This window comes from Populus trichocarpa, chromosome 10 (assembly GCF_000002775.5).
Source record: "Populus trichocarpa isolate Nisqually-1 chromosome 10, P.trichocarpa_v4.1, whole genome shotgun sequence".
NCBI lineage: Eukaryota > Viridiplantae > Streptophyta > Magnoliopsida > Malpighiales > Salicaceae > Populus > Populus trichocarpa.
This window is the reverse complement of record NC_037294.2, coordinates 8,154,888-8,179,973: the sequence shown is the minus strand read 5'-3', so window position 1 is coordinate 8,179,973 and position 25,086 is coordinate 8,154,888. Positions and strand designations below refer to the sequence as shown.

At 30.8% G+C, this 25,086-nt stretch overlaps 1 protein-coding gene across 1 annotated transcript; it reads right to left on the bottom strand.

Moving 5' to 3' along the window:
- Positions 1–5,285: 5,285 nt before the first annotated feature.
- On the bottom strand, positions 5,286–19,023 carry LOC7477073 (glycosyl hydrolase 5 family protein). Its single transcript, XM_024610339.2, has 4 exons — positions 18,501–19,023; positions 17,751–17,998; positions 17,123–17,643; positions 5,286–6,106 (listed from the first exon to the last, which is right to left on the bottom strand). The coding sequence occupies exons 1-4, from the start codon at positions 18,918–18,920 to the stop codon at positions 5,667–5,669; spliced, it is 1,629 nt and encodes a 542-aa protein (XP_024466107.2). The 5' UTR covers positions 18,921–19,023; the 3' UTR covers positions 5,286–5,666.
- Between the last annotated feature and the right edge of the window lie 6,063 nt (positions 19,024–25,086).

The window sequence follows — 25,086 nt, the reverse complement described above, 5'->3', positions numbered from 1 at the left end:
AGAAAGAATAAATAGATATTTTCAAAGCGTTTTTTATATAAAAATTCTCAAAACATCACTAGAAGAACTTTTATATATATATATATATATATATATATATATATATATATTTAATTAAATAAATTGATATTAGATCCAAAAATAGCTAAGATTAAGATACATGATCTCGTAATATGAATTTTACACTCAGTTAATAAAATATATATAAAAATCATTAACAAAAATAAATTGAATAAAATTCTATAGTTCAACTATCAAACAACACAATATTAAAAGGCAAAACTAAAAAAATAATTTTAAAATAAGCTATGAAAAACAATTTGGATCATTTAGGGTTAAGTCGCAAACCACGTAACCATGGGTGCTGGATTGAAATAACTCAATAGAAGGAAAAATAAAAAAAACAAGAGCACGAAGATCACTTCCAAAATTAAGTGTTCAATGATAAAATAAAAAAAATCAATTTAAAAAAATGATCAATAAAAGATCAAAGTCAACCCAAGTTAATTTTTGAAATCTGAAGTTATAAGGGCGAGATTAATTGCATGGAAGACAAGCCCCAAAAAACAATGATGAAAAATTCTTAATAAAAAAATACTAAGGGGTGAAACTCTAAAAAAAATTAATCTAAAAAAACAAAAAAAAAAAATAAGTTAACATAAGTTAATTTGCTAACCCCATAACTATGAGCATATGATTGAGATAACTCCACAAAAAGAAAAGTGAAAAAAAAATGAAGACCAATTTCAAAATAAAATAAAATGTTGAACGATGAAATTGAAAATAAAACAATTTTATAAAAATAACTATAAAAAACCAAAGTCAACACGTGTCATCTTTTAAAATCCATAACCCTGATCATGAGGTCGGAACTAAGCCAATAAAAAGAAAAACAATGTTAAATGATGAAATTGAAAACAAAATACAAAAAAAAGGGGGAGGAAATTCGACATAAAAATAATTAAAAAAGAAAAAAAAAACAACTCAAGTCAACTCGAGTTAACCTGCCAAATCTATTAATCAGATTATGAGACCAAAATAACCTTATAAAAAGTTAATTGAAATAAGTTATGAAGCCTAATCCTTAATCAACCAAATGTTAAAGGATAAAATTAAAAAAAAATCAATTAAAAAAATACAAAAAACAATCCGAATCAACCTAGGTTAACCCACCAAACTAATGACCTAGATCATGAGACTTGGATAATCTCATAGAAAGTAATCTGAAAAAATATCGGGTTAACCTGGCAAGCCCGCGACCCAGGTTATGAAACTAAGATAACCCGATAGAAAATAAATCGAACAAATTATGAAGCTCAATTCTCAATAAAATCATTGTTAAATGATGAAATTGAAAAAAAATTCAATCTAAAAAAAACACAATAAAACAACATGAGTCTACCCAATTTAACTCACAAAACCTGTGACACAGGTCATGGGATCAAGATAACCTAAAAAAAACAAATCGAAATAAATGACAAAACCAAATTTCTAATCAACCTAGGAAAAACCCTCATTTCCTTATTACTTTAATTTTTTTATATAAAAATATGTCTTTTCTTACTAGTAATTTTTCTAAATAAAAACTTATCATTATTTAAAAAGCAAGTTTCAAACAAAAATAAAAAAATTATTTCTTTGTAATTTTTAAGTGGTTGTATAAAAAATAAATAAAAAATTAATTCATGAAACCCATATAAAAATTTACATATATTATCATTGAATATTCATGCATTTTTTTAATTATTTGTTGCATATTGGGCTTATATATAATTATTATAAAATTATTAAAAATATAACCATATATATAAAAAAATCTTATTTAAAAAGTATGACATAATAGGATGATCTTAACATTGTAATTTTTTTTTAAATTTAAATAGATATTTTTTTTAAATTAAAAAAGGTTTTCAGGCCCGAAAAGCCAGACTCATATGTTCGTTCTCTAAAAAAAAAGTCTAGCAACACTTTGACCAAGGCCAAGCCCATGTGCGTGGCATTATTCTTTCTTGTTAATTGAGTGGATGAGGCATCGTCATTTAAAAAAAAAAAAAGTTTTAGCAGACGATACGTCGTCTACTGCAATAATTTTCTCACTAACTCTAATGGTTGAATTATAAGAATCAAGCTTTTAGATAATCAAAAACCAAATCTGAACAATTTTTACTTGAAAATATTCTTAAAACATCATAAAAATTTCAACAACCTCATTCTCGATCCGTAAACACCCATGATCATTCTAAAAATTAATAATTAAATTGAATGCAAAAAACTTATGAGTCTTTATCTATGTTTTCTAGCATGGTTAAAGGGCAAAACCACCATTATTAAACTCTCCACTTTAAAATAAACTTGTTGATATTAAAATTAATTTTTTTTTTTACGGTTATAATATGACTAGTCAAATTCCTTTTCTCTTGTCTCTCCTTTTCAATGACTTGCTCCTTTACTTTTCTGAACTAAAAGACTGAAATATAATGAAAATAAAGTTAAAGATTGAAACATAATGTAAAACTTAAAAAATCAAATAATAATAAGAAAATAACTTCAAGGACCAAAGTTTGCCTTTTACAGGCTCCAAGAATAAAGAATTGTATTGTTTTTCTGCAGTGATGTTCATAGTGTTTTTAGGTGTAGGGAAACGATGCACAAACACAGTAAAACACCATTTTTGTTTAGTGTTTTTTATAATATAATTATAATTATAATTATAATTATAATATAATGTAATTAATAGATATTTTCAAGGTTAGAGTCAAAATGAATCTAGATAAGTGAAGGCTAATAGATTTGGATAAAACACATGGCATGTAGACTCGAGAAAGAGCCCACGTAGCGCTAGACATGAATTCTTCATCTGGCAGACAGTCCTCAGCCGCCTCGCACCAATATGTGGCAGGCACAGACTCGAGTAGGCAAAGACTCTCGATGCTTGACTGACCGGAGGTGACCAAACATGACACGATCGGTGGTTAAAATCCTGCCAATCGTAATGTCATTTTTTTCTTTCTTACATTATGTAAATAGTATTTTTTTTCCTTTTCAATTTTTTTTAATATATTTAAATAATATTTTATTTTACTTTTTAAAATTTATTTTTCACATTAACATATTAAAATATCTAAAAATATAAAAAATTAATTTTAAATAAAACAAATTCAAAACTTTTAATAACATTATACCATTTATATCTTCAAACCAACTCTTAATAACAAATTATGGGATCTTCTAATAAGATTATTTCTATGAATTGTATGTTTGATTTTTTTACCTATCAATGTCAAAGGATTCATAAAATATATTTAAATTTAAATATAATGCATACACAATAGATTAAAATATATTTAAATTTAAATATAATGCATACACAATATATTAAATACTATAACATTCATATTGTCTTAAAATATTCCACAAATCACTACTGAATGAATTCAATTCATGTAAATTTAAATTAATTAAGAAATTAAAACGGATTTGTATAAGAGGACTTGCAACAACACATAACTAGGTAAGTTATTAAATTCATTGTAGAATGTTTTATTCGAACAATACTAGGGGTCAGAAATGTCATTAAACAAATTTTATTGAGAAAGCCTTTTTTTTTTTCCTCAAAGACTATATATAAATAGAATGATAATAGATACTAATAGATGAAGGTTCTAGTATATTTAAACTATAATCATTATTTATATCTTATCCATTATTTATTAAATAATAAAAAATATAAATATCCATACCACTTCTTAAAGTTTTAGATATTCAGTTTAGTATCATTATTCTAGTATTATTTATTATTCACTATAAAAAAATAATATTTATATTTAATATATGTTGATGTTAAAAAATAAGTTGATTGAGATGGGAGAGGTGAAAAAAGTCGTCTGTGCCTTAATAAACCAAACATCCTGACTTCCTGGAGCTAGTGAGTAATTGTAATGTTATGTGGGACATAATTATAAAATACAGAAACTAGCTCTTTGCTTGCTTCAGATATTGGTTTTCATGGTGGAACTCAAGATGTTACAGACAGTTGTGGCACTTCCTCCAAAAGGGTGTATTCAGCTTCGATTTTTGTAAAAGAAATGATGATACGCTGTTGAAGAAAGGTGCACAGCCTCCAATCTAACAGAAAGACGAGGACAACGATTTTTGGCCTATTTTTTCAGCTGAATAAATGATTTAAAACTATCCTTAATTATCAGTCAACAGAGAGACTTAATCCTTTAACATTGTGCTCTTAGGATGGAATCATTCCTGGAGCATATACAAGAGCCATGTTCAAAAGCACTGTAAGTGATAGAAATTGTGAGAAAATACATAATATGGCTCCTGATTTTTACTGCTGTGGAGCAGGAACTGCTGCTGATACAGAGGCAGTTACAGGTTTCCAATCTGGCATGTGGTCCTTGTTCAAGTCACTGCCTTATTGTAGCTGTTTATCTTTGAATGTCCAATTAATAGTCTCTATTACATCTTTGGCTTCATGATTGCTTGTCATCAGATATATTCACTTCCTAGCTGAATCTGCTTCGGGACCATACGGGCCCAGAATCAAAAGTTGATATTCAGATAAAACTTCTTCTATAGAAAGATTAGCTATTTTCTCCCTGATAAGAGAATGGCAATTTGAGAAAGCCCAACACCTGTCCGGTTTTCCAGGTACCATGGCCATGTTCAAGCTGGTTTGGTGCAAACATCACTGGACCACATCTACACTTGGTCAGTTTTCTTATGAGGATGACAGTTCTATAAACTTGTACACGTTTTGCTTGAGGAACTGAGTTTTCTTATTGTTATATTGTATTGCACTGATCACTTTTGAGGGGTACAGAAACTCTGCCATTTTCTACCATGGCCTCTGGTTCCCTTGCTGCAATGGCTATTTTTGAGTCTGTGATGAAGGATTGGCTGTAAGTTGGAGTTGTAGTGGTCAAGATCTTGACCTGCCAATTAGCTAATTGTTTTTTTTCCTTGTTTTTTTTGAGAAGGTTGTATCTTGATGGTTTGACACGATAATTTTGTCATGATTGTAGAGGTTATATCCACAAAGTTTACTCCTTTGCAATGGATTGTTGAACCATATAGGAGTGGCAAGATCTCTCTTGTTGATCATTTATTGTGTGTCAAAACTATAAGGTTTAGTCTATCTATTTTCTTAATGGTATTCATTAGCATTTGTCCTTTCAGAACAGGACAGGTAATCTGCCAGTTCTTGTCTTTCATTTCCTGAAATTCTTGTGCATTTTTTTTAAGAAAAATATAGTAAAAGAAGAAGAGCATAGTTTTAGAAAGTCTACAAAATGCTGCAGTCCTTTTCATATATTTGCTTAGTTGGTTGCAATATTACTAGATAGTAGACATTTTAGTGCCTGGGTCCATCTGCTAGCTTCTGCAATAAGCAAATATACAAATAGCAAACCTGCACTAATTTGCAGCTAAATTTGACCAAAGGGAAATGGACAGGAGAGAGAATGTTCTGATTGATGCATCCGACAGTCCTGCCAGCTCAACCCGATTATTGCTATATACTTTTAGGTTCGCCCACACTAGCAACTTGTAAAGGTGCTCCATAGGCAGCTTCTGCCATATAAGTTACAGTACTGAGCCTAAAAACTTCCTCAAAAAGTCCTTTGCTGGGAAATTGAGGTTTGCATTCATCCGAGTCAAAGTTTTGTCATGGTAGAACTTCTTGTGCTGTTAACTAATTTAAACCATTGGCTTTCTGGGTCGCATGCGTTATCTTTACTCAAACATTTGCAAGTATTTGTCACGATGGTGTTGTTGGAATCTATATCTAGGCAAACAGTTGTGCCACTCGAGGCGTTAGATGACAAGTGCATTTTGGAATCTGAGATGGTTTCCCATTTTGAATTAGAATCTGTGCATATTATACCAAGTTTTGCTGGTTTGGCCGCATCATCTGTTTGTAAGCAGAAATATGTTCCTTTCACTGACAGTATCTTCTGGGGTGTATAGCTCCAGGCTTCAGATTCAGTGCAACGACCTAACCTTAGTGGTGCAAGCATAGATTTCCTCAATACACAAAGACCCGTTGATGGGTGGAAAATCACTTTATGTGGATTAGCTTCTGATAAACCTGGCCCTGAATTTTACACGAACGGTGTAGATGAAAGTTTATAAATATATTAGACTAGTTTGCAAATATGCTTAGTTTATTGTAACACGATTGTAGTTAAAAAAATAATTAGCATGAGTTGATAATTTATCATTACAAAGACATGTTAAATAAAAGATATTTCAGAAAGGACAAGAGTTTATCATGTTTAAATCTATAAATTCAAGACAAAAAAAATTAAATCAACTATGCTTAAATTAAAATAAAAAAGATATTGACTTGTTGAAACACTTTAAAGTAATGAACTTTTTGTTGTTGTCAATGATGAATCATTTGTCCTTGATATTTTATTACTCCTCACTTGTGCAATTAGGATGTATGCAATATGCCTCTCAAAATTTCAATAACACAACATTGGTTTAGATGCACTTCTAAACTAAGGTCTTTGAACCAAAAAATATAAAACTCAAATATGTCTAATGCGATCTAAGCAGCACCAAAGGATCCATTGGAGGTTCCAGTTGGTCCAATGACAAGGCTTAGGGTTAAGAGGTTCAAAGAGGTTTTCAATGGACTTCTTTGAGATACATAGACTAATGTGAACTTCAAGAGGGTAATAAATAATGAAAAGCAAGCCTTGATTAATCTGATTCATGTTCAAGAACGTCTTGTTAGTAGAATCAAGGCCATTACACAAGGAATTGGATACGAAGACTGAAATCAGACAGTTTGACCTTTCCCTATTGTTTTGATCATAACTAGAGCTACATATCGAATTTTGGTGCGATTCTAGTTGGGAGGGAAACTAGACTTCCATACATTTCTAATGATATATGGCATGTCTTCTAACTCATTAAGACAAGAGAGAACCATTTGCTTGAAGTTGAGTTTTGATGCTGCCAACAAATTACGAGAAAAACCAACTTTGTCTTATTTTAATTAGTTGAGCTATTGATCTATCTTTGTTTTGTGCGGCAACACTTGTTTAAGTTTCAGACTTGTTTATTTTATTTATTTTAATTAGTTTGGGCTAGTTTTAGCTTAGTTTGAGTATTATTTAAATTAAGTTTATGTGTGACACATTAGAAAAACTAGGGTTACTTAGCTTTCTAGTATAAGTACTCTTTGTGAAGAATATTAAAAAAAAAATGAATTTTTGCAAAATAAAAATATTGCCTCTCTTGGTTCTTGATTGAACTTCAACTTTTCAAAGAATTAATCAATTTTTGCGAGTGATTTTATACTTTTTTTGCTCGTCTCCAGGTGTAGCCGTTGTGATTGAGTGGTTTATAGTCTTGTCCTTGGAGCAAGTCTTCCATTGTGATAAGCTCAATTTCATACTTAAACTTTGATTAGATAGATCTTAGGTTCGTGAATTCCAATAAGTTCCGCTAGGGTTTGCATCAGTTGGTATCAGAGCCACGTCTAATCTTAGGTTATATCTTTTCAATTTATGTCTTTATTTTCTTCTTAAAAGTTTCGACCATAGATAACAAAAAGAGAATAAAAACTAGGGTTTTTGCATCATCTTGATTTGTTGAACACATAATCACAAGCTTGTATTCTTATTAATGCATTCTTGAGCAAATCGACACACACCCCTATTAAGCTCTTTGATTTTTCTTGTTGCCAAATATATTACAAAAAAAAGAAATAAAAAAAAGAAAAGAAAAGAGAAATATATATACATATATATATATATATGTATACATATATATATATGTATACATATATATATATGTATATTCTTCCTTTACTTGCCAAAGTTAAAAAAGAGAGAGGAGAAATCACAATTTTAGTTTTGGCTGAAGGTTTGCTTGCTTAAATTTTGATAATTGGACAATTTTGTTAGTCTTGAATTTTTTAGTGTCTTGATTGTGTTTTCTTGATAAATTGATTAGTTTAATTGATTTCTTTAGTTTCTTGAATTGTTTTGAATTAAATCTTTAGTTCTTGATAATTCATATCCGTGTTAGTTTTTTCTGAATTTATTTTGTCTTCAAATTGTCATTATACTCGCACAAATTTACATTATTATTCATGAATTTGTCATTGTAGTTTTGTTTTGAAAGTTTCGTAATTTTCTTGATTCTTAATTCTTAAATTTATTCTATAAGATCACTGCGAAATTTATGGATTTATTTGATAGGTTGCTAGTTACTTTTAAGAACTATAGTAAGGAAATAGAGTGAAAAAAAAAAAGAGGCTTAGTGAGCATATTAGAGTAAAAAGCCTATAAATTGTGTAAAACATGGTGTGAGATATTTTTTTTTATTTCTAATATTTTTCGTGTAGGGTAAAAAAAATGTCTTCAGACAATGTATCATAGAAAAGGACTAAAACTTCAGATAAGGGGATTTATGAAATGTGCCAACAAATAGAATTTATGTTTGGGGAGATGATGAATGGGTTTGAGAAATTAAAGACTAGGGTTGAAAGTAGGCTTAGCAAAAAGGATAGAGAAGTTAGGAAAAATTCAAGAAGGGTTGTTTCATCTCCGGATGAAAGTGTGACTGAAAACTCTAAAAATGAAGCCGAAGATGATGTCTTTAACCATAGTAGTGGTTTTGTACACATAGGAATGACCTCTATAAGTCTCAGCCAAATAAGAAGAGTAGTCGGGCCAGGGCCAAATTTGGTAGCAAGGGCAATTTTGATGATGTAGGTGATTTGGATAGAAATTTGGGTAGTGTTAAGTTAGAAATTCCAGCTTTTTAAGGTAAGATGGATCCAGAAGCTTATTTAAAGTAGGAGAAAAAGGTAGAGCTATTTTTTTTTATATCCATAACTATTTTGAAGGAAAGAAAGTTAAGCTTGTTGTTGTAGAGTTTACTGCTTATACTATGGTTCGGTTGGAAAGATTAATGGTAGATAGGAAAAGGAATGGAGAGAGAGTTGTTGGTATATGAGAGGAGATGCAGATAATCATGAGAAAGAGATTTGTTCCCAAGCATTATTATAAGGAATTGTTTAATCGATTATAGACTATTACTCAAGGTTTCAAGAGTGTGGAGGAATATCATAAGGAGTTAGAGGTTGTTATGATTAAAGCCAATGTTATTAAGGATGAAGAAGTAACAATGTCTAGGTTTTTGAGTGGGTTGAATAAAGACAGTAATATGGTGGAATTACAACCTTATATGGATTTAGAGGATTTAGTACATTTGGCTATTAAAGTGGAGAAATAGATGAAAAGAAAGAGTAGTGCACAACCAAGAGCTTATTCAGGTTCTTCTTTAAGTTGGAAAATGAATTATAAGAGAGAGAGAGTAATGCACCATCAAAGCCAATAGTGACTCCTAAAGTTGCCAAACCTAGCAACCCAAAGAAGCAAGTTTCGACCACTAAAACTGACGTGAAAACGAAGCGTAATCAACATATTAAGTGTTTTAATTATCAGGGATTGGGGTACTATGCATCAAAACGTGCAAATCGAAGAATCATGATTTTGAGGGATGATGAAAAGATTGAATCTACTAGTGAGATGTCTGATTATGTTGATATGCCACCACTTGTGGATGATAATGATGTTGAATATGCACATGGAGGGTAAATCATGGTGATAAGGAGAGCTTTGAATGCTCAGGTTAAAAATGATGATGTGGAGCAACAAAGGGAGAATATTTTCCATGCTAGATGTCAAATCTAAAATAAAATATGTAGTGTGATCATTGATAGTGGTAATTGTGCTAATGTTGCTAGTGTAGTTTTGATTAGAAAGTTGGGTTAGAGTACTATAAGGCACGAGAGACCTTATTAGGTTCAATGGTTGAATGAATGTGGTATTATTAAGGTGAATAGACATGTGTTGGTTACATTCTTAGTAGGCAATTATAAGGATAAAATCTTATGTGTTGTTGTTCATATGCATGCTACACATCTATTATTAGGAAGACATTGACAATTTGATAGAAAAGCCAAACATGATGGGTTTAAGAACATATATTCATTGGAGAAAGATGGTAGAGTATACACACTTGCACCATTATCACCTAAGCAAGTACATGAAGATCAGATGAGGTTGAAGAAGGATTTTGATTAAGAACAACTCTAGATAGAACATTATGGTGAGGAAGTGAGGAAAAGTGAAATAAAGTGAGTCATGAGTTGGAAAAACAAAGGGACAAAGTTTTGGCCATTAGGAAGGGAGAAAAAGGTTTCAGCCAAATGGAAAAAAGGGTTAGAGGCCTTGAGTAGAGAGAAAATGAGTGGAGAGAAGAAATTAAAGGTGAGAAAAGAAGAGTGAACAAAAAAAGTTGGGAAACACTTTAATTTCTATGCAAAACCTAATGATATTAAATATGCTTATGTTTTCTGAGATGCCTAATTTTACTTATGTATAAGAAGTCATACTTTAATTCTAATCGCTTGAATTCTTGTGTTTCTAGTGTTGCAAAAATTCTTTTGCAGGAATTTAAGGATATATTTCCAGATGAGATATGCAGTAGTTTGCCACCGATTAGAGAAATTGAGCATCAAATAGACTTTGTGCCAGGAGTAGCTATACCTAATCGGCCAGCTTACAGCAACCTAGAAGAGACTAAGGAACTATAAAGGCAAATGGATGAGTTAATGTCAAAGGGTTACATTCGACAGAGCATAAGTCCTTGTACAGTTCCTGTACTTCTAATGCCAAAGAAAGACCATACTTGGCGAATATATGTTAATTGCAGAGCCATCAATAATATCACTATAAAGTATAGACATCCTATCTCTAGATTAGATAATATGTTGGATGAATTGCATGATTCTAATTTATTTTCTAAAATTGATTTGAGAAGTGGTTATCATCAAATTAGGATGAAAGAAGGTGATGAATGAAAAACTGCTTTTAAAACTAAATATAGTTTGAATGAGTGGTTAGTTATGCTTTTTGAACTTACTTATGCACCACCTAACACCTTTATAAGATTAATGAATTAAGTTTTGCGTGCATTTATTGGTAAGTTTGTGGTTGTGTACTTTAATGATATACTCATTTATAGTAAAAGATTATATGAGCATATAAGACATTTAAGACAAGTTCTTGAAGTACTTAGAAAGGAATCGTTGTATCCTAATTTACAAAAGTGTGACGCATGGATAAGATTATATTTCTTGGTTATGTTGTTAGTACAAAAGACACACAGATGAATGAGTCTAAGGTTAAGGCTATACAAGAATGGCCTACTCCTAAATCAATCACATAAGTTAGGAGTTTTCATGATTTGGCTAGTTTTTACAAGAGGTTTGTTAAAGATTTTAGTACATTAGTCTCACCATTGACTGAAATAATTAAGAAATCAGTAGGATTCAAATGGAGTGAAAAACAAGAAAATACGTTTAATTTGTTGAAATCAAAATTAATTTCGGCATCTTTGTTATCTTTACCTGATTTTAATAAAGCCTTTGAGATTAAATGCGATGCTTCAGGAATAGGTATTGACATTGTTCTAATGCAAGAGAAACGACCCATTGCTTATTTTAGTGAAAAACTTAATGGTGTAGCTCTCAATTACTCAACTTATGACAAAGAGTTGTATGCATTAATAAAAGCTTCGAAAAATTGGCAACATTATCTTTGGCCAAGGAAGTTTGTGATACATATGGAACACCTATCATTGAAACATTTGAAAAGCCAAGGTAAGTTAAATAGGTGACATGTCAAGTGGATTGGATTTATTAAGACATTCCTATATGTGACTAAGTACAAGCAGAGTTAGAAAAATATGGTTGCAAATACTTTATCGCGAATGTATGTTCTTCTTAAAACTCCGAATACTAAATTGTTAGGATTTGAGTATATTAAAGAATTATATCTTGATGATAATGATTTTGGTACGATATATGTAAAAGTGTAGAGTTTTGGCCAAAGACAAATTTTTTAGGCATGATGGATTTTTATTTAAGAAGAATAGATTATGTATGCCTAATTGTTTTATGCGTGAATTGCTTGTAAGGAAAGCTTATGAGAGAGGTTTAATAAGGCATTTTGGAATTGCTAAGACTTTAAAAGTTTTACATGAACATTTTTATTGGCCTAACATGAAAAGAGATGTGTAAAGAATTTATGATAAATACATAACTTGTAGACAGGCTAAGTCTAGAGTAAAGCCTTATGTATATACGCCTTTACCTGTTCCTAAGGAACTTTGGGTTGATATTTCTATGGAGCTCAATGAGCACACCCCCTCCCCCCTTTTCAAATCCATGTTACAATTGTAAGTAATTGTTTAGTGTTGTGTTTTAGATGTTTTCAAGATTTGATGTTTGTTTTGTTTATTTCAATTTTCTTTTTTTAGCTATTTTTATGTCTTTTTGTATATTGTTCTTTTGCAAGCTGTTTTTGCTAAGTTATAGCTGCTACATGTTCATGTAATGACAACTTGAAATGAGTGTTCGATAAACATATTTTGTTTTGTTAGATTTTAGACGCTTTTGTTCAGTATTTCGGGTGGGTGCTGTTACATTGGTTTTGGGTTTTTTTTTTAGATTCACTTTGAAGCATTTTTTGCTCCTATTTGTGTGATGTCGGAATGCCTAGTTTGGATCCAAGTTTTGCATAATGAATTTCTATTTTGACTTAGCAGCTTTGAAAATTGCATTTCGTGTATGAAGAATAATGATTTGGTGTTGTTTGTTTGTTTATTTGAGATCCAAAGGTTTAGTTTTGATCATTTGTTTTGCGGGGCTAAACATGCATGTTAAAGAGGTAAAATGAATGTTTTTTTGGGTTTCTGGTATGTCTGTATTCTTTCTAAGAACGCACCCAGAGTGCCAGCAGATGAACATGGCTTTAGTTACTAGTTTTAGAACCCGTTTTGATTCATTGTTGGTTTCTACAAGTTCGCATGTCACTACCACAGTCTTTAGATTTACTGACGGATTTTTTTGTCGGTATTTGTACTATCATTTCGTTGGTAATTAATTTACCAATGAAATCATCGATGAAAATGCTTCGTCGGTAATTTTTTTTTTCCGTCGATAAGTCTGTTAGTAATAAAAAAAAATATTATTATTGATGGAAAAGACGCGCAAAAACAATTATCCGCTTCATTCTGTCGGTAATTATTTAAAAATATTTTTTAAAAAATCCATTTTACAAAACTATAAAATCATTAAATTAATATAAATCACCACTCTATAATACTCAAAACCCTTGGAAAAAAGAAGAAAATCATATGAAAAAAAATCCTACAACAATATTTATATAATTATTAAGAACAAAAACAATTAAAAATAAAATAAAAAACAAATATAGTGAAAACAAAACATGAAAAAAGAAGAAAAAAGAAAAATCTTACCTTAATGTGGTTGTAAGTGAAGCTAAGAAGAGAAAAAAAAAAAACAAATTCATAAAGTATATTAATTAAAGAAATTGAGAAGAAAAACGAAGAAAAGAGAAGAATACATACCAGAGCATGAAGGAGAAGAGAAGGAGTTGAGGAGAGAAGAGAAGAGAAATAAATGGATATCGATGTTTTTTATATATAGCGATTCCGTCAGTAATATTTTATTTAAAATTTTAATTTAATCGAAATTTTTCAGAAAACCACCAAATAACACTGATGACTTTTCAATCCGTCGGTAATTTTGTCTGTAAAGAACAATAATTAACAATGTAATTGGGAAGTGAACAGTTTCAGAGCTCTCTGAAAAATACCGACGGAATTTTCCGTTGGTGATTCCCTTTGTAATTGACATAATGAACAGTTTACACATATCACCAACGAATTTACCAACAGATTTTATCGGCGGAATAAATTCCGTTGGTAATTTAGTTGGTAAAAATGGCACATCATTGTTTTTTTTATTTGTTTTAATTATTATTTTTCTCACTGTAATTCCGTCGGTAAATACCGAGGGAATACTTCTGTCGGTAAAATCCGTCGGCAATTTACCAACGAAAATATTCCCTCGGGATTTCCATTTGTATTTATCGATTTTCTGGTAGTGTGTCATCATCATTAAATAATCTAGGACTTTTATGCATCAAGAACACGCTTTAGTAAGTTTTAATCTTAGGGTTTCGGTTTCGAACCGAAACCCATTCTTGACAAAAATCGTGTTTGCTGAATGTTAATTAATGCTAACAGACCCTTGATTTTTGTTCTATAGATGTTTGCAAATTACACTATGCCTTTATTTGTTTAAAACCTGGTCTCTTTCGTTCATCACGTTTCGGGGTTAACAAAGAACATTTATCGTATTCTTCATTTTGGTTTGCATTTGATCCATATTTTTTAGAAATTTGAGTTTGTACTGTTTGTAAAAAAATGCAAAACTTGTAGTGTGTGAGTAAATAATGGAAAAGGAAGTGTGTGTGAGTGTATGTGTGTGTGTGTGTGTGTTTTTTTTTTTTTGCATTTTATTTTATTGTGTTAAATGAATGATAAAAAAAGTGGAAGAGAAAAAGATAAAAAAAAATCATTAACCCAATTGTTTTAATTGCATACATTCAAATTCTAAAAATTTTCAAGCATATTTTCTAAAAAACAAAATTTGTTTTTATCATGTTTTAAAAAAATAAAAAATGAATATCGTAAGCAGTTTATGATCATCTATTATGATTTGACTAAAATTTCAAAAAACCACAAAATTTAATTTGTTTAATTAATATTCGAGGTATAAATTTTGCAATATAACGTATACTCATGATATTAAATTAAATGAATTAATAGCAATAAACATTAGGAATTAGTTGTATCTAGCAAATAATTACGAATCTAAAATTTAAGCCTTTGAACGGTTATAATTTAACCCAATAAAGTAGAGACTTCCTCACGAAAAGAAATTTGTCTTGAACCTTAGGCAAGACAAACATATAGAAACATGACCTAAAAAATAATTAATCAACAATGCAGCTTACCTTACATAGGGTGCACTGGGGGTGTTGTGTCTTTCCCTTGCACAAGTAGTCCCCTTATCTAAGCTCTCGCAGGCCATAGGTTTTCTAATGACCATGCTACTAGGTGGTGACTCCCTCAAATCATAACCTTATGATTAAACCCAAAACCCCTTCAATTCTAGAAGGCAGCTCTGTTATACGATGTCGTGCACGTCACGACAACAACACAATAATAATAGTTTATTATATTTTGGTGGTTTTGATATCAATAATTGTGGTGGTGGTGGTGGTGGTGGTAATAATAATAATAATAAGGGTGCTAATTATAGTGCTAATAATAATAATAATAATAGTGCTATTAACAACAATAATAATGGTAATAATAGTGATAATAATAGTTTGTTATAATAATAATAATAATAATAATAATAATAACAATTGTATTAATACTAATAATAATAACGATGGTGGTAGTAGTAGTAGTAGTAGTAGTAGTAGTAATAATAATAGCTGTAATTATAGTAATAATAGTAGCAATTAATATGATAATAAAGATGATAATAGTAATAATGATAGTTCATCATTCAACATTAGATTTACAAGGATTAAGTTTCAAAGCTTTTCCATGCATGGTATTTTCATTCTAATAACCCGAGTTATGGGTTTGAAAAATTTATATGGCTCGGCGTTCTCTTTTATTTCTTGTTTTATTGTTTTTTTTTCCTAATTTCATCGTTCAATATTAGTTTTTCAAAATAAAAACTAGTCATCTATGTTTTTTTTGAATTTATTAAATAAACCAATTCACATTGAGTTAGCTCTTATATAGTTTTATTAGAAACTCGGGCTAGGAAAAGATCCAAGTCAAGGGATTTCAAGATTTATCTTCTTTCCTAGGTTTAATAGCATTGCAAAAATAATCTCCACACTCTTAGTGTTCTTTTTTGTGTTTTAGAAAAAATAGTTTAGCCTGCGGCAAAGCGCGAGCTAATAGATTGGTTATATTTAAACAACAAAGACAAAATCCATGATTATGCCAACAAATTTACAAGTAACATGTATAAAACAAAGAAATAAACAGGTTTATGAAAGCTTAGTTCATAAAACATATATCATGTGGCAACTCAAAGATATTCAAATAAATTGCATAAATTATAATTTTAAAAGATAAATTATAACTTTAAAATAAAAATAAAATAAAATAAAGTTATAAGCAAACCAAATGGTTATAAATTAAACATATAGTATTGAAATAAATCTATATGATTAATTTTTTTCCCACGTGATAAACTAAACAAAGTCTAATATATATAAAAATAAAGTTTTAAGATTGTAAATCAAAGTTGGTAAATACATTAGAATAGTGTGCAAATATGCTTAGTTTATCATAACAAGATTGTTGTTAAAAAAAATAATTAGCATGGATTCGTAGTTTATCATCACAAATCACAAAGACATGCTAAACAAAAGATATCATAGAAAAGACTAGAGTTTATACATGTTTAAATTTATAAACTCAAGACAAAAAAAACTTAAATCAGCTATGCTTAAATTAAAACAAAAAGAATACTTACTTATTAAAACACTTTAAAATAATGAATCTTTTGTTGTTGTTAAAGATGAATATTTTGTCTTTAAGACTTTTTTGTTACGCACTTGTGCAACTAGGATATATGCAATATGCTTTCTAAGATTCCAACAACAATATCTTCTTGGTTTAGCATCTAAATCAAGGTCATTGAACCAAAAAATATAAAACTCAAATATCTCTCAACAATATGAATATAAACTATAGATTTTTGAGGAAAACCAAAACAAAAAATGAGAATAAAATGCTAACATGTGAGGTGAGGAACAATGTGTTAAAATCTGAAAAATTCTTGGATTAAACTCTTTATTTACCCTATTTTTTATAATGAATTTTGAGAACTAAAAATGTTTAAGAATTCATTCTTATTAATTTTCACCATTAACAACCTTTAATTAATCCTCATGAATCAAGAATTAAATCTAAAAAAATTAAGGATTTTTTGAGTAGAAAAACCAAGAGCTTTTATAAATTAATTTCTTATTTACCGTTAATTTGTATAATGAAAAACAAATTTCCAACAAACACAACCTTAAGGATTGACTATAAAAAACAATTGAATAGATCAGGAGCATAAGATTCATATTTGAGGAACTTATAAAAAGTGAAGAAGTCACAAATGCTATACCTCGAAACGGAGATTGGAGGGCAGATATAAGCTGCAAGAATGTTGAATTCCTGACCTCACGCCAATTCCAATTCAAAACTCCATAGTACTCATTCATTCCTATAACACCTTGCCTCAAATAGTAGCTTCCAACTAGTGTCCACAAAGCCCAGTCCAAGTCAAGTTCAGCTGCAACACTAAGGAAGCATCCCAAGTACCTATTATCATTAACATTTGTGCCTCTTTGATCCACCCCAAACTCACTCACAAACAATGGCCAGCCTTGGTCCAACAAAAATCCAGATACCCTCATCATATTATCCACCACTCTTCCACACACTTGGTTCGAGTTGCCACTTTTCCATGCCTCCCCATCTGTAAAGCCATACCAATGCACTTCAAACACTATTTTACCACTAAATGTTAGATGCACCGGTCGATTGCGCAGGAAAGACAAGTCTTTGTCATAGTTCAGGCCCGATAGAATGACAATAACATCGGGGTTCGCTGAGTGCACTGCTTCAGCTCCTTTTTGCATGTACCTGGCTCATGTCATTAGCATGTAAATGAAACATTCGATTTAGGAAGACAACAATTGATTAAGGACTAATATTTCTTTTTTCAAAAAGATTCACCGAGGACAAATTACCTGTACCAATCATTGACATTTTGTTTGGGGCCTCGAAGCTCATTCCTCAAGCTCATGCCCACCACATTAGGCACACCTTTAAACATGCTCGCCATTCTAGTTAGGCCTGTGATCCATAGATCCGGGTCGAAATATTGGTCACCGAAGAAGCCATTGCCATCAGAATTACTGCAGCACCAACCAGGCTTGCTTATGTGATTGTCCAATATCACCATCACATTATTGTTCCCAAGACTAGACACCACTGCCTGAAACACAATTATGTTGCGTTTAATTAGGGTCAGAGACAAATGTAGAAGAGATAAAACCGTATTTGGTTTAGTAAACATAAAATAGGATGCTTGGCTGTTACCTTAAACTCAATTTTCATTTCTCTCTGGTTCTTTTTTAAGGAAATTAAACTGAACTGAACTAAATTGATAGCGTAATAATGCTGCTTAAAGTTTCACTAAACCAACGACATTTAGCATGACTTCTAACAATATCATCATCATTCCAACTTCTTCCTATCTTATCAACCACCATGTTCTTATGTCAACTAGTCATACTTCAATTACAAAACCCACAAGTACAAAAGAATAGGCATTTGGATAACTGAGTACTTAAATATGAAAAAAAAGGCAAAGAACATGATGCAAATTATCTTGTAGATACCGCAACTTGCTAAGTTTTCATGATTCTGTCTCATTTTAATCTTTACAGTTAGGTGATGTCAAGCAGTGGTATGATTAGCATTAGAGCTATAATTACCTGGTAAACGTCAAGGAGGGAGAGATCAATGATGGAGGGGTTGTTGGCCTGGATACCAGATATTGATTCGAGGAGACCATGGCTTTGAAGGGATTGTCTTACAGTGAGGGAGCCCAGAGTGTCATTGGTTACCAAGAAAACTGGCCAAGTGAGTCTAACACAGTTGAACCCCATGGACAAAATCCGCTTGGCGATACCATCCATGGGCTGCTTGCTAATCCCCTCGGCTACCATGACCTCAAGATGTGATACCCAATTCACGCATGCCAGCTTCACTCTTTGCCCGTTTTCGTCCACGATCCACCGTGAGTCAGTTGACAGAGGGAGTGCCATGACTTGCTTTTGTGGTATCATCACATCAGAGAATGGTGTAAGGAAAGAGAAGAAGGAGATAAATGAGAAGAAAACAAGCCTCCCCATCGGTGGATTATTTGTTCTGCCTTCGGAGGTTTTCCAAGGGCGGAGCTCCAAGTCCTTATTTATATCTTAGGAATACATTCCATTTTAGTTTTGAACTAAGTTTTTTAAGTTTTGAACAATAAAATTATATTTATACTATTCAATAAGTTATATTATCAATTTGTCTCCGGTCATGCATACAGTTCACCAATCACGGGCGTAGTATTTATTGTGAAATAATTGTCGATTCGTACAATCAGATGGATTTAAGACAACCACAGAATTAAACAGAACCAAGCACCGACACAAGCACACTTGTAGCTTAGTATTTACTACCTATTTCACCCCTTGCCTGGCGGCAGTTTGAATAATATTTATTCAGTAAAAAAAAAAAGGAATGAACAGATATTTTCAATGCATTATTGTATATAAAAAGATTCTCATTCATCGAATAAAAATACTTATAACTAAGATTAATGTACATGATTTTGTAACACAGGTTACACTTAATTCTATTAAATAACTTTTTTTCTTAGAATAAATATTTTAATTAATCAAACTATTATTTATGTAAATAAAATTTTAAAAAAATCATTAATGAAACCAAATTAAATAAAACTATGAAACTCAACTATTAAATAATCTAACACTGAATGACGAAACTAAAAAAAGTAATGAAAATTTTTTGGGTCATCCCGAGTTAACCTGCAAACCTTATAGGCACTGAATTAGAATAACCCCATAGAAAGAAAAGTAAAAACAAAACACAAAAATCAATTCCTAAAAAATTAAATGTTGAAAAATGAAATTAAAAAAAATTAATTTGAAAATATAATCTAAAAAGACAAAAGTCAATCCATGTTAATTTTTAAAACTCAAGGTCATGAGCTTAGGACTAATTGCATAGGAGAACAACCTAAAAAACAACTATGCAAAATTCTTAATAAACAAATGTTGAGAAATGAAACTCTAAAAAAATTATTCTAAAAAAAAGCAACGAAAAAAAAATCTAACTCAACATGAGTTAACCTACTAACCCTGCAATTATGGGCATATGATTGGGATAACTCTATAGAAAGAAAAGTGAAAAAATAATAATAAAGACCAATTTTGAAAAAAAAAATGTTAAAGGATGAAATTGAAATTAAATCAATTTTATATAAATACCTAAAAAAATCAAAGTCAACTCATGTCAACCATTGACACTTATGACCAAAGTCATGAGGTCAGGACCAAGTCAATAAAAGGCAAACAAAAAACAAAGAAAAATTCTTTAAAAAATTTTAAAGGGATGAAATTGAAAAGAAATAAAAAAGCAATAAAAAATGTTAACCCGAGTCAATCCGGATTAACCTACCAAACCTGCGACGTTGGTTATGAGACTAGGATAACCCCTCAAAAATATCGAACAAATTATAAAGTCTGATTCTCAATTAACTCATTGTTGAATGATGAAATTTAAAAAAAAATCAATTTAAAAACAAGACACAATAAAACGACTTAAGTCTACCCAAGTACTTGCAAAAATCATAACCCGGGTCATAAGATCAAAATAATCTCATAGAAAATAAATCAAAACAAATGACAAAATCTAATTACTAATCAACTCAATGTAAAAGATGTTGAAAGATTAAACTGAAAAAATATCAGTTAAAAAAAGAGACAAAAATAAAACTCAAGTCAAGCGGGTTCACCGACCAAACTCGTGACATGACTCATGAGACTAAAATAATCACATAAAAAAAACCTCAACAAATCACGAAACTCAATCTCCAATAAACCAAATGTTCAATGATGAAATTAGGGGAAAAAACATAGATTTAAAAGGAAAAAAACAGCAAAAAGTTCACTATTGCAATGAATAATGTTTTGTGAGGTGATACACAATAAAATAATCACCTTTTTTTTTTGAGGTGGCGCATCTGCGCCCTATTTTTTTTAATCTGCATCTGGGGCGGATGATTTTTTTAAAAAATAAACAGACAACACATTACATGTTTGCCTAGATTCTAACCATTGTGGTGGCCGAAAAATCAAGGTTTATGTTCTTTTGACCCAAAAACCTATTTTCAACTTGTTTTTAACCCAAAACACCTATAAAGCATCTTAGAAATCATGATAAACTTATCCATAACCTCAAACAATCACCCCATAAACCAAACTCAACCCGAAACCAAAAATCAATCCAAGCTCAAACCTGTATTTTCATAAACTTTTAAGGTACAAAAACACTATGAACTCTTCTCATTAAATGAAACAATTTGAAACAAATATCCTCTATTTTGGTGGCCTAATTCGGTGTCAACGGCATGTTTCTCCCCCCCTCCTCTTTCTCTCTCTCCCCCCTCTCTCAACTAATGACCAAAAAAATAACAAAAATTAACTTTTATACCAAAATAGAATTGGAACAATTTTGAGGGACCAAAATTGTATAATTTACATCATTGTTTAAGTTGGAGGACCAAAGTGCATAGAAACTTTTGGTATGCCACCCGTGTTTGCCGAGTGTTTCATTTCAGTCCCCCCTCTTCCAATCCCGTCATTTCATAAGAATTCAAAATCAATTGCTGCTTAAAAAGGATGAAATCGCCCAAAACAAACTTTGAGGACCAAATTGAAAAAAGACAAAATTTTGCACAGTACATCCACAATAAAATGTGAGAGAATGAAAAGTAAAAAATAGACAATGAAAATCCCACGCGGTTTAAAGTATAAGTTAACTAGATTGAAGCTCACACTTTGCTGCGAGTCTGCCTAATTTCTTTGCAGTGTAAAAATACAATTCTAAAATGTTGTCATTGTATTTTAAAGAACGAAAAAAAAAATCAAAGACTCAAAAAAATAGAAGAAAACTAAAAAAAATTAGTGATCATCAAACCTCATGAATAAAACTGTAGAAAGATGAAATCAGAAAAAAAAATCAATGAAAAAAAAATATTAAAAAACAAAACGCCAGCAAAACCAAGTGAGGTTATCAAAACCTGTGAGTAATATCATGCAGACAAGATAATTCAATAGAAGAAAAAACATATAATAAAGTAATAAATTTGTAGAAAGATGAAATTAGAAAAAAAGTCAATGAAAAAAATAAGTATTAAAAAACAAAGCACCAACAAAACCAAGTGAGGTTATCAAAACCTGTGAGTAGTATCATGCAGACAAGATAATTCAATAGAAGAAAAAACATATAAAAAAACAAAGTTTAATTTTAAAAAGAATCAAATTTTGAAGGATAAAAAAAAAAAAAAAAAAAAAGCGATTTCTAAAAAAACCTAGGTCACTCGGATAAACCTTCCACCTAGATCATGAAATAGAGATAGCCTGATTGAAAATAAAACTAAAGAAAATAATGAAGTTTATTTTTTAAATCAAACAACTTTGAAGGATATATTGGGAAACAAAACAACTTTAACTCCTGTTAACTTTTCAAACCCATAACCTTAGGTAGTGACTAAACTGGAAGCATCACGTCTGAAAAGAAACTATTTAAAAATTTAGCTCAACCTGATGTGTTGACCCGTGTCCCAGGTGACTCTTGTCTTAGAATGACTTGAGTTTCAAAAGAAATTGGGGGAGAATTGATCCAGTGTAATATGGTCAAAAACCTCAGTTAACCAATGTTTCTGTTAACATGGGGAAAATCCAGTCAAAACTCGTTTATTATTTTCATTTTTTAAAAACAAAATGGTATAATTTTATCTTTTTTATATATAAAAAAAGATTTGTTTGACTAGGGTAAACTCAAGCCAACCCACTTGACCCGTGACCGATAATTGTCTCAGATTGGCTCTTAAGTGAGGCCTAGAAGCAATGGAAAAAACCAAGGAGACCAAATCCTAACAAATGAAATGTCGAATGATGAAATAAAAAAATGAATGATAAAAAATAGCAATTAAGAGAATAAAAACCTAAATTTGAAAAAAAAAAGTTGAGAGGATAAACTAAAATTTTGAATTGAAAGGCAAAATTTAAAAAAAAATTCAAATTAACAAATGAATAAAAAATGAAATATAAAACTCAAGAGAATGATGACCAAACTTTAACAAGAAAAAAATCAAGATTATGGATCTAAGGATGAAATTAAAAACAAATTAAAATTTGATTAAAAAAAGCTAAGAATCAAAATTAGAAATCATAACATTGAGGGCCGAACTTTAAATATATATATAAAAAATACTAAACTGAAGGGCAAAATCAAAAAAGAAAAATCAAATTCACAAAATAATCCAAAACAAAAAACACAAGCAAAGAGAAACAATTTTCAACGAACTCAATGATGATGGATGAAAGTTTTAAAAATAATTAAAAATGACTGAAGCCAACTTTGTCCAACCTTAAGTATTTCTGAAACAAATCATGAGGCCGGATCACAATGTAAAAGACAAGCCCAAAAAATTAACAATGTAAAATTCTAAACCAACAAAAATAATTAAGGATAAACTTGAAAAAACAAATTAAAAAATGATTTGAAAATATTGATTTGAAAAAAAAAAACCAAATTTAACACAAAAAAAATAAAACCAAAACATAAGGTATGAAATTAGAAAACAATTTCAATTAAAAAAACGACAAGAACAACTAAAAATAAAAATTAAAAGAACGATGACCATATTTTATATAAAAATAAAATGTCAAGAGATGAAATCCAAGGACAAATTAATTCAATAAAGGATTCAAGATAAAAAAAAATCACAATTAAAAGAATAAGGACCAAATCTAATATAAAAACAAAGTGTAAAATGATGAAATTGAAAAAAACAATTAAATTAATAAATGATTCAAGACCAAATACATTAGCATTAAAAGAATGAGAACCAAACATGATATAAAAATAAAGTATCAAAGGATGAAATTGAAAAAATAAATTAACTAAATAAATGCTTAAAGACCAAATACATTGTAATCAAAAAAATATGAACCTAATTTAACCTAACAAACAAATAGCTAGACTTTTTTGTTTTTTTCAATGGTCAGCATAGTTTTCTTGGAGAAGAGAGGAAAAGGAATGAGGAATGGAAAAACTCGCAGGAGCTCCTCCGTGTGCTGTCGGAGAACATGTGCCTCACCACCGTGATGGGGGTGGTGAGGTGCATTGAATGCAACTCCGAAAAACAACATTCGGTGTTGTGTGGTCGCCACACACGCCACCATAAAGGCGTAGATGGCGCCCACTTGTCAGCCCGTGCTACGTATGTGCCAATCACTTTTGAATTTTAATATTAATTTATATATATTAAAATATCAAATCACCTCTAACCCCGCATGAGAATTACAAAAAAAAAACAACAACAAAAACCCTAAAATGACCTTGCATCCATAGTAAAGAGAGTTTATGTTTTAGGAATAATTAAATAATTGACATGCACAAAAAAAATATAAAAACCCGAAAAGCCCTCAAACCAAAGTTCCCTTTTTTTTAGGGTCATTTGGTAATTATATTGCAGAAAAAAAAACATGAAATTACTAATTAACACCTTTTTTATTGTAATTATTAATAAGTCTCGTACACAAGACTTTTATACCCCTATACCCAAGCTTGTCTACTAAGAGAAAAATAGTAGTTTTAATGTGGATTGCGCTATGCACAATCCACAATAAAACACTACACTGATCTATTTTAGTTTTTTTAATTAATAATATAATATAATATAATATAATTATAATAAAATGTAATTAATAGATATTTTCAAAATGAATCTAGCATAGTTGTTACTAGAAAGATGGCTCGCGCGTTGTTGCGGGCCGACTAACAAACAATATATATGGTTATTGTAATGGCAGTTGGAAGTGTCAGACCCATGTTACTGTGGATTTGGGTAACCGTTAAGTCCAGACGCCGTAAGTCTGGCAACCATGCCACACCCATATTGCTTGGGTTTGACAAACATGTCAGACCCTTGCCAGAGCGTGTGGGTCTTGTGACCACGCCATACCTATGCGCCCGGGCCTTGCGACAACTCCAGACCCAAGACGCATGAGTTTGGTAACCACACCAAATCCAAAGCACATGAGTGTGGCAACCATGCCAAACCTACACGTCTGGGTTGCCAGACTCGCGCCTAGATTTGGCATGTCTGCATCTAGGTCTGGCAAACATACAAGACCCACGCTCTTAGGCCTTGCGACCATTCCAGACCCAATCACCTGGGTATTGCAACCATTCCAGACCTAGGCGCCCCAGCCTAGC